Raw genomic sequence first — 16695 nt, 5'->3', positions numbered from 1 at the left:
AGAAACACACGGGGTGAAGTACAATTACTGTCGTATTGCAAGGTGGGGGGAAGGGGCAGCTGCATTAGGTTGTGGAGGGAAGCCTCGAGACGATGGGAGAAGCCTCGATGACACTAGCCAATCATATGCTTGTATCGGATCCGCTAGCTACTCCGGTTGATGAATGTACCTCACTGTGTACTTGCCGTCGAGAAGTCCGACTCGGGGGCGGAGGTCCAAAGTTTTGGATGCCGGATTCTTATTGCTGGGACACACGTCACTTTCAGGCATCGGGGTCAGACTTACATGCATATCGACTTCGTTTGGGGTTCGGCAGCACGGAAACCGTCTTCTTGACAAGGCGCCATCACATCTTTCAGAGCACCCAGTAACCTGTGCTACGGTCTTCATTCTTTCCCGGCCGCATTATCACTCAGTTGCTTCTCAAAGCAACGAAGAGAACATACTCTGCCGAGATGAAGACTTTTACCAACATTGATCTCATCGAGCAAGTCGACTCGTGAGGAACACTGGCATTGAGCAGACTCCCCTCGGAACTACACCCCGCAGCTGACCCACGATGCAGGTATCCGTACAAGCAGCCCAAGGACAGCGCACCCCATGCAGAGACGTTTGGATCCGTGTACACTCTGATTTCAAAAGACGAGCAGGGCGACGTGCCCCTCGGATACGTCCTGCCAAGGGTGGTGGACGAGCTGCTCAAGGTACCCGACAGCATCAAGGGGGAAGTCCAAGTCGACTCGGAGAAGCGCACTCTTAGAGCCTTCCAAGGCCCGACGTTGGAAAGCCGCAGCAAGCTGGCGGCAGACCTCTCCGACTACTGGAGAGCCAACGACACCTTCCCCATCCTCCGGGGCTGGCGCGACGAGCTATGGCCCGTGTACGACCGCAATGGCGAACTCCTCTTTGACATTGAGAGGGCGGCCTCGGGGTTGTTCGGCGTCATGAGATACGGCGTTCACTTGACGGCCTATGTGCGCGACCCGTCAGCGAGCCACGGCATCAAGATCTGGGTCCCGCGTCGCTCTCCGACAAAGTCGACCTTCCCCGGCATGCTGGACAATACCGTTGCCGGCGGACTGATGACGGGAGAGGACCCCTTTGAGTGTGTTATCCGCGAGGCAGACGAGGAGGCCAGCCTGCCGGACGAACTCGTTCGCCATCGGACAAAGTTCGTTGGCGGTGTCACGTACATTTACATCACCGAGGCAGAAGCGGGCGAGGAAGGGCTGATCTATCCCGAAGTTCAGTGGATTTATGATCTCGAACTACCCACAGACGTCGTGCCGCAGCCAAAGGACGGCGAAGTCGCCGAGTTCAGTCTGTGTACGGTCGAGCAGGTCCGCGAGGGACTCGCACAGGGCGTGTGGAAGCCAAATTGCGCGCTGGTGGCTCTCGACTTTTTTATCCGCCGGGGCATTCTGACTAGAGAGAACGAGCCCGAGTACGATCAGATTGTGCAAAGAATCCACCGACGAATGCCGTTCCCTGGGCCGCATAATCAGGATCCGTCCCTCGGGGCCATTGATGCTTGAGCCAGGGGCCAAAGTTTCGAGATCCGGGGGATATCATGAGCAACCTAGCCTGCTCTTTCAAAAAAATTCCTGACGCCTTTAACTCCGTTTCCCATGCTCTTGCTGTATAGGGCCATACAACGCCTGTACAGCCTTTTGTAGTGCCTCACTTTTATGCGCGCCCCAAAATAGAGCGGATAAGCGTTGAAATCCAACCATTGCGGGAAGTTACAGCGTCTTGTTCAATCATTTCTTGATAAGCAGGTAGACGTAGTCGACTCTCAGCGGGGTGAGCTTCTTGTAGGGGCCTTCGAGGGACATCAACAGGCCTCCAAACGAGACGTAGGCCTTGCTATAATGACAAACACCGTCAGCTTCTACGCGGCGCACTCGAGACAACTCAATGCGGGAGCACGAACATGGTCTGGCCGTCGTCGGCATCCTCAAACTTGTAGATCTTGCCGTAGCAAACGTAATCGAACATATCAGCCAACGACGGCTCGCGGTCTTGGCTGCCCTTGGTCACGTCCCGCCATCCCTTCTCGTCGTCCTTGCTGCCATCGTGGGCCAGGGACGTCGCCAGAACGACGTGCAGGCTGTCGGAAACGGAGGCGGGGAACAGCTCAATGTTGATGTCGAGGGTCATGAGCGTCTGGTTGTCGGTTGAGGTGGCCGAGATACGGGCGACTCTGTCGTACTTTGACTGGTCGTAGTTGGTGACCGTGAAGGACTCCTCGAAGAGGGTGACATCGCCGCTGCCGGACATGGTCGCTGTAGAATCTGGGTTGCTTGTCCGAGGTTAAAGGTACGAGAAGTTGGCGGGATTATCGTCGGTTCGTGGGAGAGAGGTGCCAAGGTCTTCTGTTCGGAGGCGCAAAGGCTTGAAGATCGTGAGCAACGACAAGTGGATTTCCAAGTGCAGCGTGTAAAGCTCCGGCTGGGAAGGTAGAAAAAAATCGAAGAGCGATTGAGTTAAGCAGTGTAGTATGCATTTGGACGGGGTAACTTAGGTACCTGACTGCGATCGGTGGGGCTCAAATTTTTGTAAGTGCAACGCCCACCCCCACCTGCCCTCTTCAGTGGAGGGGGAATGAACCCTTCCATAGGTATCTGATGTAACTACCTTAAGTTGCAGGTTACTTTGCTTTACCTAGCAACACTTCCACGGTTCTCTCAGCTATATTGAAGTCAGGTATTTGAGTGAATCGAGTTTAACTTCACTGAAGTGCTGATGAGCAGTTCCTCGCAGGAGTGCAGTATCAGCAGCGACATCTGGATTACTGTCTTACACAAACTGCAGTGAGTCAACATCGGAATTACACCCACGTTGGTGATAATCCCATGTTTCGACTTGGGCAACCTATTTCTGACGCAACGACAGGCATAACAACTCAGGCATTTATAAGCCGAGAATCTGCGCAATACTTCCGATTTTTGAGCAGTATTGGCCGCGAACCTGGGACTCAGTGTCTCAAGTACACCTAGCAAAAACCGTGGCACCATGTCGTTCAGGAAAAAGAATGTCGTCCTCGGACCGTCCGCCAGAGGTCCCATAAGAGAGCCCGTAGCCCCAAAGCAAGAGGCTCTACCACCGGCTGGGACTCGTTCATCACCCCTTGACGGTCGTCCTACGACATCCACAGGAACGGCATCACTAGACCAGCTCCTGGCAGGACATGCAGGGCTACCACTTGGCTACAGTATTCTTGTAGAAGAGTCCGGAACGACAGATTTCTCGGGTGTACTTCTCAGATACTATGCCGCCGAGGGTCTCGTGCAGGGCCAACAAGTACACGTGCTTGGCCCGACAGATGCGTGGAGAGGGGAGCTTCCAGGACTTGGCAAAGCCAGTGGCTCGAGCAAGAAGAAATCCGCACCAGCATCAGACGAGAAGATGAAGATCGCGTGGAGATATGAGAGTCTTGGAAACAATGCCGGTCCAAGTACGTTACCCCCTGGATCGCATGGGATATGGAATGGCCACGGACACTGACACATCAACCTTTCCTTCAGGGACGAACAATAATGGTCCAGCAGGTACTGCTGAAGTTTTCTGTCACTCCTTTGACCTCGGGAAACGCCTGCAACCTAGCGACATCAAGGGCGAACTGCACGCAACACCATCTATTGCTGCCATGAGCTGGCTCCAGCCTTCAGGGCCTGCCAGCTCTTCCCCTCTAGACACATTCATCACCAACGTCTCGGCAAAGCTAAAGGCATCGCCGCCCGGTACGATCCATCGTATTGTAGTGCCGAGCCTTCTGTCGCCCGCACTCTATGGTTCCTCGGTCTGCCGGCCGGCAGACGCCCTGCAGTTCTTGCACAAACTGAGAGCACTGCTACGCCAGCACGAAGGGAGTCTAACAGCCATGATCTCGCTTTCCACTTCGTTGTTCCCGCGCTCGACAGGATTTGCACGATGGATGGAGCTCTTGTGCGATGGAGTGCTGGAGATGCTGCCCCTGCCGAGGAAAGTGCACGTCGAGCCGAATACGAAGTCGGAAGACGTCGTGCAAGGGATGCTCAAGGTGCATAGTCTCCCCGTCTACCACGAGAGGGGAGGAGGTATAGAGGGCCAGTCTTCGCGGGAGGATCTTTCCTTCAGAATGAGCAGCTCGAGTGGGCTCATAGTGAAGCCTTACGTTCTCCCTCCTTTGTTGGACGAAGGGGATGGGGGCCAAGGAGCCAAGGCCGAGGGGAAGAAGGGAGAAAAGCTAGACTTTTGAGTATCTGACGAAACGCATGACTGATTGCGTTGAGCGACGACACCAATCTAACCTAACCACGATTCCCAAGATCAACGGGGTGACCCGATTACACTGCGCGAAGGCTCATCCTACCTGTACCTGTACCTAATGAGCTTGATTGTTGAATCACTAACCACTCTACGAAGCGGCGTGTGGAAGAATGTGATTCTACGGTAAAATTTATTCGCCAAATTCTCAGATTGGTCAAATAATGGCAGGCCGCGGCAACTTCTAGGTCGATGTGTAACATATATCCATACACATCCTCGCCAACTCGACGTTGAAGTGTCAAACGCACAGCCACAGCGCCACGCTCGCTGTTTCCAGGCACAAAACAAACCTTACGGGGTAGAGTCAGAGGGGTTCTGTTCTGCCTCACCGCCCGTCTCCACCACAGCCGGCTCCATAAACTTCAATCCTACGAATTTTTCCAGCTTCGACTTCTTTTTGACTCCGACAAGCACACATCTGGGTAAGTTTTACGGATTTCCTCCAATTTTTTCCAATCCCTTCCCAAAGCCAAATGATTAAACAACCCAATCTCAATCAATCTGTCAATCCACTGACACTCTGTGACGAAACTATCATTATAACGAGATATGATTTTGTGGCTTTCAGCACTGTTTACTAGCGTGTTGCACTCAAGCTCTTCAAGCAGTTGCTAACATTATTCTCCCAGATACAAGGACAAGGCCTACAAGAAGGTCCCGAGACGAGGAACAATGGCAGCAGCGTTGACAGATCCTTCGGTGCCCCCCGTGCGCATCTCCAAAATCGCAGATCGCTACCTCGTCTTCGATGCCGAAGACGTGGCCACCATCAGGCGCAGCCACAACATCTGCTCCGTCCTGGTGGGCACGACCCCGCAGAACCCAACACAAAACGTGTTCCTCAGTCTGCCGCTCGAGCTGCTGCCCGAGGAGGCCAGCGTGCTCATCGAGAACAAGGTAGGCCGTCTCGTCCAAGAGGCTTCGCATCACCTGTCGTCCGTGGGCTCCCCGGATAAGGCCACCCGCCAGGCCTACATTGCACTGTTGAAAGAACGTCGGAGCAAGGCGCAGAAGCTGTTGGCCGAGGACCAGGCCAAGAAGGCTGCGACGGAACAGACGCGGAGGAACAAGGGCGCGAAGCCGGCTGTTGTGCCTCAGGCGAAACCCAGTCCCGAGGTGGATGATGATTCCCTGTTTGGAGGTGCCGTCCCAGACAAGAGCTCCAAGCCCCGTGATGGCGTAGATGCCAAGCCATCCCTGGCGGTCACGCCAACGACCAGCGAAGGTCTCCTCATGCCTTCGGGTGAGGTTGAGGAAGCAGTGCCACAACCTCTCGCTGGGCCGTTGCATCAACACTTGCAGTCTAGAGGATACTTCATGACCCCCGGTCTACGTTTTGGCGCCAATTACAGTGTATATCCCGGTGATCCGTTGCGGTATCACGCTCACTTCCTCGCCACAAACTACGACTGGGATGAGAAGATACCGATGCTTGACATTGTTGGCAGTGGTCGTCTGGGTACTTCGGTGAAGAAGGGCTTCTTGTTTGGAGGAGAGGTTCTCGACATGAACAGTGACGCGAAGCAGGTGCGCGCATTTTGCGTAGAATGGGCAGGAATGTGAGCTGGAATTTGGGCCACATGCCTGAATGAAGGTGACGCTCAACGCTAAGCCTAGATAACCTGTGTAATACCAATAAGATACCCCTATTTCGTGTACCTCAATGAAACAACCATGCTACAAACCACCCCAAACGCCAAAGTGACTCATGTGTTCTGATATCGCATCGTAGCAAGTACAAGCGTCATCGTCCGAGGACGCCATACACTCAACCCAAGTCTAGGGCACGTAGATCCTGCTGAAGCTAATAACCTCCCGACGACAGCACACACATTTGTCAAAGTTGTTCATAGCAAGTGACACTCGGCAGTCGTCGCAAAGGCTCAAGCAGCGGCAGGGCCAGACGATGATGGTGCGGGGAGAACTCTGGCAGACGACACACTGCGGACCGTCCGGACCCAGACCAGCCGCTCCATCTGCCCATGTCGATGTTCCGCGATTCACGGAACTCGAGAACTGGGATCGCCGGGACAGCAGCAACTGCTCCAAGCGCTGCGCCTCTTCGTCTGGTGTCATCTTGACTGGCCGCGTCGTGGTGCGATTTGAACTGCCATTAGGCTGCAGTATCTGCGTCCGCTGTAGCTGCCGTGACCTGAGATACTGTGATCGGGTCACGATTCTGTCGCTACTCAGGTGAGCGGCCAACGCATGCGCCTCCTCCCTCTCTTCAGGGTTGCTAGGGTGCAGCAGGCGGGCCAGATCTGACAGCTGTAATGAATCCTCCGCGACTGGTGTGTGCTCGCGCGAAGCCCATGATCTAGACTGCGTAGGCGTTCTCTGCCCAGCGTCTTCCGACTCCCAATCGCTGTCGCCGTTAGTGCTGAAAGATACGACGCTCGTCGTATCGTCATCATCGTACGCTGCCGCCGGTTGGTACTCCCCGCTGTTGTCTGCCGAACCCCACCACCCACCCTTCAGCCACCAGCCGTAGAGTTTCGAATCTAGGTCGGCCTCGTCCATGGGAGCCCAATTTTGGTTTCCCCTCCATACTTGCTGTCGGAACTCGGATTCGACATCGACGCTGTCAGTCAGTGGGATGTTCATACTGGACTCGGCGGGATCTGAAGGTGCTTGAGAACGGCCAGCGCTGTCTTTCGGATTCGAGTTCCTCAGGTCGCTGGCAGTTTTAGGTCGGCGAACGATCCATAGGAGGAGTCTCGGGTGCCGTAAACCAATCTTGGAAAGTATTCTCAGCATAGTGGTAGCCCACGTTCGAAAGATGAGTCTGTTGATGTTCATGATGAAGTCCAGTGCCATCAGCCATCGGCCACTACGCTCTGCGGCACCGACACCATCCCTCAATCTTCGCTCCCCAGACCGTGATTTGGGCACTTTTTGAGCCGCCCGTTCGCGAGCGTATCCGTTCTTGGACAACATGTGGTCGTCCTTGACAGGCACTAGACCGATTGTGCCTATGGTATCATAGTGAGAGTCAGGGGCGCCGGCTCCGATCCACTGGTTTCGTAATTCTTCAAGCTCTCGATACCTCTCCTCCTCGAGCCACGTGTGCGGTCGCATTGTGACGTCTCTGTCTTCGTTCAGGTAGACGGCTTCGCTTGCCATGGTAATGGCCCCAAAGCCGGTCCGAAGCAAAGCGGTGTAAAAGTCCATTTCCATGGTAATCCGAATGTCGGAAAGAGAGAGATTGGCTTGCATGTTGGCGTGGGCTTGCGCCAGCCGCTCGCGAAGGCTAAGCCTCTGTCCTGATTGTCCCTCTGCGGGCGTGAGAGCGGCCAGACCGAGAGCAAGCAGGTAGATGAAGAAACAGACTAGAATGCCACCTAGCACAAGGACATGGGGGATGAAGCCGATGATGCAGACAGTCGGAAATCTGAGCAGCCCTTGCTTCGCCGGGTCATCCAAGGAGAACGTGAAAGCACTCCAAAGAATGCTTGCCATGAAACATAGACCCCAGAATCCGGTGCTGACAAGTCGGAATTTGGCTTGCAAGTTGAAGATGCCCAGCATATGACTGGTGATGTGGCTCATGGTTGAAAGGAAGGCAACGAGTAGAACCTCGGGCGAGGTGTTGACCCTTCTGAGAATCATGGACCGGCTGATAGCTATGGTGCTGGCGCTCGTCGAAGCTGCATCCGCTACTTGAGACTGCGTAAACAAGCCCCAGCCAAGTTGATTGCTGATGGCAGCGTCCGCCTCGGCAAAGGCGAGGGAGTGTTCGAAAAGGGTCATACCCGTCTCGGCTGCAACGGGTCGGCCCTGGACAGCGCATGAGACGGTCTCGAGAAATTGACTGAAACAAAACGTTCCGAATAGCGGCCACAGCAGAGACAGAGATCCCCTCATATCCTGTGACGTGTCGTTGGTATCTGTTGGAACCATGCCTATAGCTGTACAGGACGCTTCGTCTGAAGCCCCCAACAACAGTGCCGAACTCATAGTATGGAGGAGACCGCCGGCTTGTGAGAACATGAGCTCGGAGCTCTTGCTTGTATTTCCCCAGCGCATTTCGGCAAAGTCGGGAGATGTTTGGCACTGGATTGACCGCAGTAGACCGCGCGCTTGTACCAAGAATAGAAGGACGGGAAGGCCACGCAAGGCTAGTCGAATCGGCAGAGTGAGTCGCAAGCGTCGACGAGTGGCTGCGAAGATGTGTGTGCGGTTGAGGATGATTGCCATGGCAATGCAGCAAAGCGCCCACTTGCTCGTTGCATAACTGAAGACGCTACCTAGCCCTCTCGCGCCCTCCATGGTGAACTTGGGAGAGGCCAATACGGCATCTGGATCGGCCGGAATAGCAGGCCCAGTTCCATGAAGGTGGCCTATGGGAGGAGGAATATCCATGTTGAGGGCAGCGGTCGTGGCTGCTTCGGTAGTACGTAGGATGCCGGGTCCTGTTGCTTCTGGAATTTCTCTCTCGAGGGAGTCGGGGATGGGAAGATAGGCCGTGAGCTTTCGTACCATTCGCGGACCAGCCCATACCAGGTCTTCGAAGGAAGGAGCGAGCTTGGTAATGTTTACGGCGTATTGAACCTGGTGAGCGGTCCACAGCGAGAGGTTCTGCCAAACCCCTGTATTTTCCAGAGTAGGAGGTGGATGCAGATTGTCCATGGTCACCAGGAAAAGTTTGGTATTAGGACCAGATTATAGGCAAGGCAGCGGCAGCAGCCTTATCGCTCGGGGCGGCTGGGATTGTCGCGATTCGGATCATGGGCAGTGACGTCGAATGCGGGAGAACATTATGCGGACAGCAGGCACGAGGAGGTGTTCGGGCTGACAGAGCCACTAGGAGGCAGGCGGACAGGCGATGTCAGGAACGGTCGTCGACTAGGCAGGTGGTCGTCGATGGTATCTTGCGGACGATCGGTGCCCAAGGTCGGTCGAAGATGGCTCGTCAAGCACGGGACGGAGAAGGGAAAGGACGGTGGGGAGTGTAGAGAAGGATAAGGACGGAAGCTCGGATGGGATGGAGGGATGTTGTCGCATGCCCGCGAGGCTCACTGATCGCTCCAGGTCTCTCCACTCCTTAGCGCCGTTCTCTGACGGACAATAGCGAGCCCAGAGCACCGAGGAGCTGGAAGCCGGAGTCCGAGTGCTTATGAGAGGCGGCTAAGGGCTTCCTAAGTGCGACGAGTGCACTGCCGAGGTTGGGGTAAAGTGGACACCTGACAAGCATCCATGCTTAACCTTAGAGGTATCATCAACAAGGTCCCTAAACAACCAACGTTATTAGTTCCTTTCCTTGCCAGGCAGGTCACTTCACTCTATACAAAGAAAGGCAGTCGAATCGAAGTGGGCGGGAACTATAACAGATTAAGACCATAAAGCCAAAATTGTTGAGGTAGAAATCTGTACAGCATTCACAATTCACCTGCTCATTTCTCAGAAAGGACTCTTCAACCAAGGACGCTCTATTGCCTTCCAGCCTGCCATCGAATGAACAGACCTCTTCGAGGGTTAGTAACTATGTCTGTCATCCCTCATTTATCGCAGCTCTCAATGTTTCTCCATACATGGGCCTGGTATCTTTTGCCAATGTGGCCACAACGCCTGGTATTACAGGATGTTCTCGATACAGCCCGCCCCCTGAGCATCCATCACGAGTATGGCTATGTGTAGAGAAGCTCGGCAACCGTCGTCGATCTGACAATTCTGCATAAGCTCTCCAAGGTGATCCTGCTTCCGCTTGTCTTCCTGCCAAGACCCTCATCATGATTCGTCATCACTCGAGTGCCAATGACACCCGGCACAATGTGACCGCGCTGATGCGTTAAATGCACGCTACAATCTTCGACGTTCAAAGGCGCCTTGAGGTTATGGTCGATCGTGGCCCTTCTTCAAAGGCGTGACAAATCAACGGTGTGTTGGCGGACTGAGGCTGCACCCCCGCTAGGTAATTGACCGTAGTTCAGTCCTTTAACTGCTGGGCGGCTGGTTGCTTTCGAGTCTCTCGAGGACGGCGCGATAGTTGCCCTTCGAGGCTTGAATAGCGCGACCCATGAGTTTCGTATGGAGCAAAGGGTCCAACGGCGAAAGCTGGCCCTTCACCCAGAGGTTGGTGATCTCGGCGCGACAAGGAAGGTAAGCAACACAGCAAGCGGCAAGTATCTTGTCGTGTTCCAGAGAAACGGGGTCCAAGACAACAGACAGCGCGTCTGCATCTTTGGTGTCTTGTTCGTTCGAGGAGACAAGAGCAGCAACACCGCCAGTAACCATGTCGACACAATCGATGCCGGCATCAGCCAGAGCCGCCGCAGCAACAGTGATGCAACCACTGAGAACGTTCATCATATCCCACTCTTCGTTGCCTTGAGAATGCGATGCCTCGCGCTCTTGGTCACCTTCAATAATGGTAACAATCACATCGACGCCGCTCTTTGGCCATCTGTCCGCAATGATGACGCCACGCAGGGCCGTGTCGAGGTGAACGCTGAGATCTCTCTCACTCGAGTCACGAAGGTAGCCTCGGCGTCGACGTGTGGCGAAGGGAGCGTATTTGACGTGAGTTGAGAGCACCAAATAAGGCGAGAAGGGTGCGGAACGAGGAAGTGAGCGAGGCCCATGTACAGTGCAGATGAGCTTCATGCCGTTGGTCTTTGACTGAGAATTGGCCTGAGATTTGACCTGGCCAAGTGGCGGCTCAATCTCCATGTATGCTGAGCCTGAGGCTGTGGGGGTGACGCCAGTCTTGAGAACTTCTCACTATTAGCATCATCAAATCCCAAGAGGAAAGAAACAGGTAATCTAACACAATCCTCGAATTCCATTTGCCGGCCTTTCTCTGGGGGTCGTAATTGCATCCGTGGTCTCGTAAACGGGTGGTAATGTTGTACCAGGCGGTCCATTAATTCTCCGTCGATCAGCCATCTTGATAGAGACTGTTGTTTTATTCCCAGCTGTGGGAGAGGCGGTTTTGGTCGGTTTTGTTGTTGGCCGAAAGGGTTTGAGTTGGAGAGGGCGTGATTTCCGGGAAAAGGTGTATGAACGAAGAACACCTAATTCTGTTTGCCTTGAGTTGAGAGCCTTGCCCAGTTACGAGTTCTCAAGATGAGACCTGAGGTGAATTTTCCAGGTCGTTGCCGACCACTGAGGTGCGGCTACCATACCCGCTTAGATGCATCTGCGCGCCGGCGCCGGCTCCACAAAGGCAAGTGGAGACATCCCATTATGCCATATAAGGCTCAATACTTCAAGCCGAAATTTTTCACCACGCTTTTTCTCTTCAACAACCTCAACCACCATTCTTCGCAATCGCGAAAAACCGTGAAAAACCGTGCTCTGGTAGCCAAAATGGGCTGCCTTTGCATGGCCAGCGTCAAGATCGTTCTACTTGGTAAGTTTTGCAATCTCTACCACACCCATCTTCCACTTTCATGATGTATATCTTACACACCGTTCCCGCGATCTCCTGAGCGCAAGAACAAACATGCATCACCATCTGATCCTACGCCACTGTGGACTTTCAGCACTTTCCTTTGAGATCAGATGGGAGACTTCAACTAACTGTGGTTCAAGGTCAATAAATCAAGCTGAACATCTCGTCGCCAGGCCTTCGCGTCTACGCTGGTTGGGTAAGTCAACATTGCTTTTTTTTTTTATTCTCTTGCTCTTTGCAGCACCTGCACTACGTCGACTATGATGAACAACCATATCATTCAGTTCTGCTACTGAACACTGTGATGATAACCCCTATACCAAAAATTTGTCTGACACGACGTCAATCTTCCTTCTTTGCTACTGCTTGATGATTCGAGTCAAATAGCTAACAGGGACCGTCCCACAACAGGCAAGCAATCTGATTTGTACGGTTTCACAGCTGTCACCAACTTCGTGGGCAAGCGCGCAAGCACAGGTAAGAAATTTCTTCTATACTCAATATTCTCTCGCGCGTGCTGCTCAGGCTTCCTGCCCAGGCGCACGCAACATCATGATGACCATAGCTTATCCATTCAACTATGTCATGCCAGCCGAGTCATCCTCCCACACTGGAGTTCCTCTCCGGAGGGATGAGGAAGGTGGTGGAGTTGGCTCCCTCGGGAGTCGTCATTTAACTTCAGTGCTGAGCTTCTCGGTTCCTCGTTCTGAGGTTCAGGGTTCGCGAGGCCGGCTTGGCTGAATGAGTACACCCGGCTTGTCTGACCTGATGCCATGATCATACTTCTTTAAAGCAACTCTCATGCAGTTCACTTCGCTAATGATCACGTTTAGGATCCTATTTTTGTCTTGACTTGCCTCCGTGATGTATTCTCGTGCTCCCATGTTTGCCTCTCATGATAACCATTGCACTCGTTGACTTCGTGATAAAAGTGAAGCGTAACAACGCATGCCTCATCCGTCCACCAGCAGCTATGGTGGGTAGGATCTGGCTAAGCGTTGGAGATTTGAGATGCTAGAACAGCGTGAGTAGTGGCATTATCCTCTCACCATCCCCGTGAGCTCGGTGAACCCCACTGCGGCAAGTGCAATGCGATAGTAGACAATGTCACGATGCAGGTAAAATGTTTGGGCATAGTGGCCTTGGCAGGTATGCGAACGTCTCACGGTGGAAAGCGACACTCGTGTGTTGTGCTGTGTGGTCTTGTTCACACTTTACCGTCGAGGAAAACTCCCTGTTCAACTCAGGTACGTGAGGGTAGGCTAAGGCACCTTAGTACCGCCTGCGACCAAGGGGGTAGATGGCATATCTCTTCTCCGTCGTGATCTTGCTCATTCTATCCTTGAGAGGTCATGTTATCCATTTTTGGTCGGCTGTGTCCTGTCAGCTACGTTTGTCTGACGTTGTGCCCGACTCTTCAGACAGACGTTACTGTTTTTAAGGACAATTGCGCTCGTTGGTGTCTTGCCTAGGAAAGAAGGAAAAATGAGCGCCTTATCGTCGGGATTGTGATCGTGGATGGAAGGGAGGTTAAGCTTTAACGGAGGCATCCATATTTACGGGCCTCCCGGACGATTATGCGGCCAGATAGTCGCGGATTCAAAAGCTCAAAAGGGCAAGGTAGCTTGCTCCCGCGTACTTGTAGCTTGAGGCAATGGACGCCAGACTAGTGGGAGCTCAGGGAGGCTTCTACCACCAAGTTTCGTCCAATTAAATTGCGGGCTGTGCACTGCATACCCATCCTCCCGCCCTGCCGCCCTGCCTTTGGCAGATGGACACGTTCAAAGTACGCTGTCCTTACTGTGCAATGTGCATGCTCAGTACTGTTAGTTCTCAGACGGCGCGAGGCAGGGGTGCAGGTACCTGACTAGGTGCCCTGTCGTAGCTGGGCTGCCAAGTACCTATTCAATTCCTGGGATGACAGAGAGGCAATCTGAAAATAAAATAATACGTAGCCAAAGTTGGTGTCCCGGTCCAGTCCCAGTCCCAGTCCCCCGTATTCGCAGGTATCCCGTCGACACTCCCTTACCCTACCTGACCCATCCCATATTATCCTCCTCTTTACGCATTGTCATCCGCCATCGCGATCGCGGCCTCCATACCTTTCGACAAACTGACACGTTCGCTGCCCGAGCCGCACTTTCCAGCCGGCCGACCGACCGACCACAGCACTCGCTCCCCCTGGTTAGATGCTCTCCTTTGCTTAACCTTCACGACTCCCAAGGGCTGGGCGAGGTGCTTCACTGCCGTACAACTCTCCACCCTCACCTCGGGACCGGGAATTGGACTTCCACCCAGTGCCCTGGATGTTGCCTTCTTATTCTACCTCAGCCTCCAAGGTGGTGCCGCGGCATCATGCGAGTGGTTACTCCAATGGATATCCAAGGGGGAACACCTTTGAGATCTCCCCCCACAGGTCAGGAAGACACCTTTGCTCTCTGCTCGCTGATTGCTTCTATCCTTTGCGCCGCGCCGAGCTGACTTGTCATTGTCTCGTTAACAGATACCAACCACGAGCCTCAACACCCGCGAATCGTCGCCGTCAGCGCCTGCTAACCCGCCTCGTCATCGTCGCCGTTGTCGCCATCTTCTTTCTCGTCTTCATCTGGCCGGGAGCCTCCCTGACTTCCATCTTCTCCCTCGGCCTGCTATCCGCCAGCAGCGAATTACAGCTGGAAACAGTACGATACTACGATCTCAGCAATGTGCAGGGGACTGCTAGGGGATGGGAGCGCGAGGAGCGCATCCTTCTCTGTGTCCCTCTGAGAGACGCCGAGTCGCATCTGTCCATGTTCGCCTCCCACCTGCGCAACTTCACCTACCCCCACCACCTCATCGACCTTGCCTTCCTCGTCTCCGATTCAAAGGACCGCACCCTGCAGGTTCTCAACGATATGCTGGAGGAGATTCAGGCCGACGAAGACCCCAAGCAACCCTACGGCGAGATCTCCATCATCGAAAAGGACTTTGGACAAAAGGTCAACCAGGATGTCGAGAGTCGTCATGGGTTTGCGGCACAGGCGAGCCGAAGGAAGTTGATGGCCCAGGCCCGTAACTGGCTCCTGAGTGCCGCCCTGCGGCCATACCATTCCTGGGTGTACTGGCGCGACGTTGACGTCGAAACCGCTCCCTTTACCATCCTCGAAGATCTCATGCGTCACAACAAGGACGTGATTGTACCGAGTAAGCTCGGAGGAACCCTGAAGGGCGAGGGAGATTATCCAGCTGACAGTTTGCAGATGTTTGGCGTCCTCTACCCGATTGGCTTGGCGGAGAGCAGCCGTACGATCTCAACTCGTGGCAAGAATCAGAAACGGCGCTGGCTCTCGCAGACACGCTGGACGAAGATGCCGTGATTGTTGAAGGCTACGCCGAGTACGCCACTTGGCGACCGCACTTGGCATACCTGCGAGACCCATACGGTGACCCTGATATGGAGATGGAAATTGATGGAGTGGGCGGCGTCAGTATTCTTGCCAAAGCCAAGGTCTTCCGGTCTGGAGTACACTTCCCAGCTTTCAGCTTTGAGAAGCACGCCGAGACAGAAGGATTCGGAAAGGTAAGATCGTTGTGCTGCTGACAGTAGAAAAGAGCTAACCATTACTGTGTAGATGGCAAAACGGATGGAATACTCCGTTGTCGGTTTGCCGCACTACACGATCTGGCATCTTTACGAGCCTAGTGTCGACGACATCAAGCACATGGAGGTACGTCTGCTTCTCAATAGCAACATCACCAAGTCTGTTCTAATGTGACATAGGAAATGGAGCAAGAGAGGCTCGCCAGCCAAAAGGAGGAGGAAGAAAAGGCCGAGAAGGCTAAGAAGGTCAAAGAGCAGTTCGGCGATGCCAGCAGCCAGTGGGAGAAGGACAAGACTGATATGCAAAACCTCGCCGTCGGGGAGAAGAAGAAAGAGACGAAGGGTACCAAGGAGGGCGCCAAGGAGGGCACCACGGAGGGTAAAGAGGCCAAGGAGGGCAAGTCACCAAAGAATGCCGACGACAAGCAGGCGGATCCAAAGAAGAAGCCAGCAGCAGCACCAGCAGCACCAGCAGCACCAGCAGATAAGAAGGAGACGCAAGGCAAGTCAGACAAGCCGGCCAAGAAGGAGAAGAAGGAGGGCAATGACGCAGCTTTTGCCAAGAAGGCTGAGAGCTGAGAGGGACAAATCTAGCGAGATGGACCCACTGTCGTCGAACGTTGCTGGGATCTGTAGCTGTTCTTGATGAACAGCTATCGGTACCTAGGTTGCCACCAGCAGACAGCTTGTGCGTTATGCGGAGATATGTAAAGCAGCGACGAGCCGTGTTGTCAAGTCTTGTTGTACACTAAGATGTCTACTACCGGATGGTCTGGAAGAAAGTGGATGTTGTAGGAAGGCGTTGGTTTATCCTGGGCCCAAGGAAATGGGCACTACGTCGGGCATAGAACTAGCCCGCGAAATTATGAGTTACAGATGCACGATTGGAGCTCCAATATACGTGAGTCGATACAGGTAGTAGGCCCGAGACAAATATCTCAGTCTGTCAGTTTTTCTATGACAGGTAAGCCCGGAATGAGGGCTGTCATCAACTGTAGTTAAGCACGAGGCATCATCAGTCTGACCTCACCCAGGGGAGACTTTGACCCTTACGTACTGAGATGCCACGAGTGATCACAACTGCTATAAGGTAGATCTGGGTCACATTGGTCTGTCGGATCCAGTAAGAGGTGTGGTATTTTATGAGGATAGTGTACAAATGATCTCAATTGAATGCTAGGACCTTGGAAGGATACGTACCTCCACAGCTTAGCTTTCGGGTACTGAGGTACCTTGCAGCGGAATCCCCAATCTGGGGCAACGTACCTTATCGGGCCGCCGTACCTTGGGTACTTGTTACTTAGTGATCACTAACACTAGGCGGCATGTAGAGTGGCCTTGCTCCGTAAGTAAGACTGGGAGCTCCATCTGCAACCTGGTCAATTCCTCGCCCAGGAATCCTTTTTGGCGA

The 16695-nt window shown here is 53.8% G+C and overlaps 7 protein-coding genes across 7 annotated transcripts; 4 read left to right on the top strand and 3 right to left on the bottom strand.

The window, feature by feature from the left end:
• Window positions 1-455: 455 nt before the first annotated feature.
• On the top strand, window positions 456-1535 carry BDP81DRAFT_395724 (NUDIX domain-containing protein; the record flags this gene model as incomplete). Its single annotated transcript, XM_060588099.1, has 2 exons — window positions 456-499; window positions 566-1535. The coding sequence occupies 2 exons, from the start codon at window positions 456-458 to the stop codon at window positions 1533-1535; spliced, it is 1014 nt and encodes a 337-aa protein (XP_060443873.1).
• Window positions 1536-1760: 225 nt separating this feature from the next.
• BDP81DRAFT_395723 (RNA polymerase Rpb8) lies at window positions 1761-2280 on the bottom strand (the record flags this gene model as incomplete). Its single annotated transcript, XM_060588098.1, has 2 exons — window positions 1761-1866; window positions 1934-2280. 2 exons carry the CDS (start codon window positions 2278-2280, stop codon window positions 1761-1763), a joined length of 453 nt encoding a protein of 150 aa, XP_060443872.1.
• A 735-nt stretch (window positions 2281-3015) lies between these two features.
• BDP81DRAFT_323112 (paxneb protein) lies at window positions 3016-4240 on the top strand (the record flags this gene model as incomplete). Its single annotated transcript, XM_060584763.1, has 2 exons — window positions 3016-3457; window positions 3528-4240. The coding sequence occupies 2 exons, from the start codon at window positions 3016-3018 to the stop codon at window positions 4238-4240; spliced, it is 1155 nt and encodes a 384-aa protein (XP_060443871.1).
• Window positions 4241-4669: 429 nt separating this feature from the next.
• BDP81DRAFT_47683 (tRNA intron endonuclease) lies at window positions 4670-5982 on the top strand. The gene is made up of 2 exons (XM_060594795.1): window positions 4670-4733; window positions 4941-5982. The coding sequence occupies exon 2, from the start codon at window positions 4984-4986 to the stop codon at window positions 5872-5874; it is 891 nt and encodes a 296-aa protein (XP_060443870.1). The 5' UTR covers window positions 4670-4733; window positions 4941-4983; the 3' UTR covers window positions 5875-5982.
• Window positions 5983-6090: 108 nt separating this feature from the next.
• On the bottom strand, window positions 6091-8940 carry BDP81DRAFT_323355 (uncharacterized protein; the record flags this gene model as incomplete). The annotated part of the gene is made up of 1 exon (XM_060584789.1): window positions 6091-8940. The coding sequence occupies one exon, from the start codon at window positions 8938-8940 to the stop codon at window positions 6091-6093; it is 2850 nt and encodes a 949-aa protein (XP_060443869.1).
• A 1305-nt stretch (window positions 8941-10245) lies between these two features.
• Window positions 10246-11196, bottom strand: BDP81DRAFT_395720 (exoribonuclease; the record flags this gene model as incomplete). The annotated part of the gene is made up of 2 exons (XM_060588097.1): window positions 10246-11024; window positions 11079-11196. The coding sequence occupies 2 exons, from the start codon at window positions 11194-11196 to the stop codon at window positions 10246-10248; spliced, it is 897 nt and encodes a 298-aa protein (XP_060443868.1).
• A 2468-nt stretch (window positions 11197-13664) lies between these two features.
• Window positions 13665-16226, top strand: BDP81DRAFT_407671 (Anp1-domain-containing protein). Its single transcript, XM_060589025.1, has 5 exons — window positions 13665-14120; window positions 14208-14887; window positions 14944-15263; window positions 15316-15411; window positions 15465-16226. The coding sequence occupies exons 1-5, from the start codon at window positions 14011-14013 to the stop codon at window positions 15861-15863; spliced, it is 1605 nt and encodes a 534-aa protein (XP_060443867.1). The 5' UTR covers window positions 13665-14010; the 3' UTR covers window positions 15864-16226.
• The last annotated feature ends 469 nt before the right edge of the window (window positions 16227-16695 follow it).

The sequence above is a fragment of the Colletotrichum phormii genome, assembly GCF_030913505.1.
Source record: "Colletotrichum phormii strain CBS 102054 chromosome Unknown BDP81scaffold_13, whole genome shotgun sequence".
Classification (NCBI taxonomy): Eukaryota; Fungi; Ascomycota; class Sordariomycetes; order Glomerellales; family Glomerellaceae; genus Colletotrichum; species Colletotrichum phormii.
This window is presented reverse-complemented; position numbering and strand designations above follow the sequence as displayed.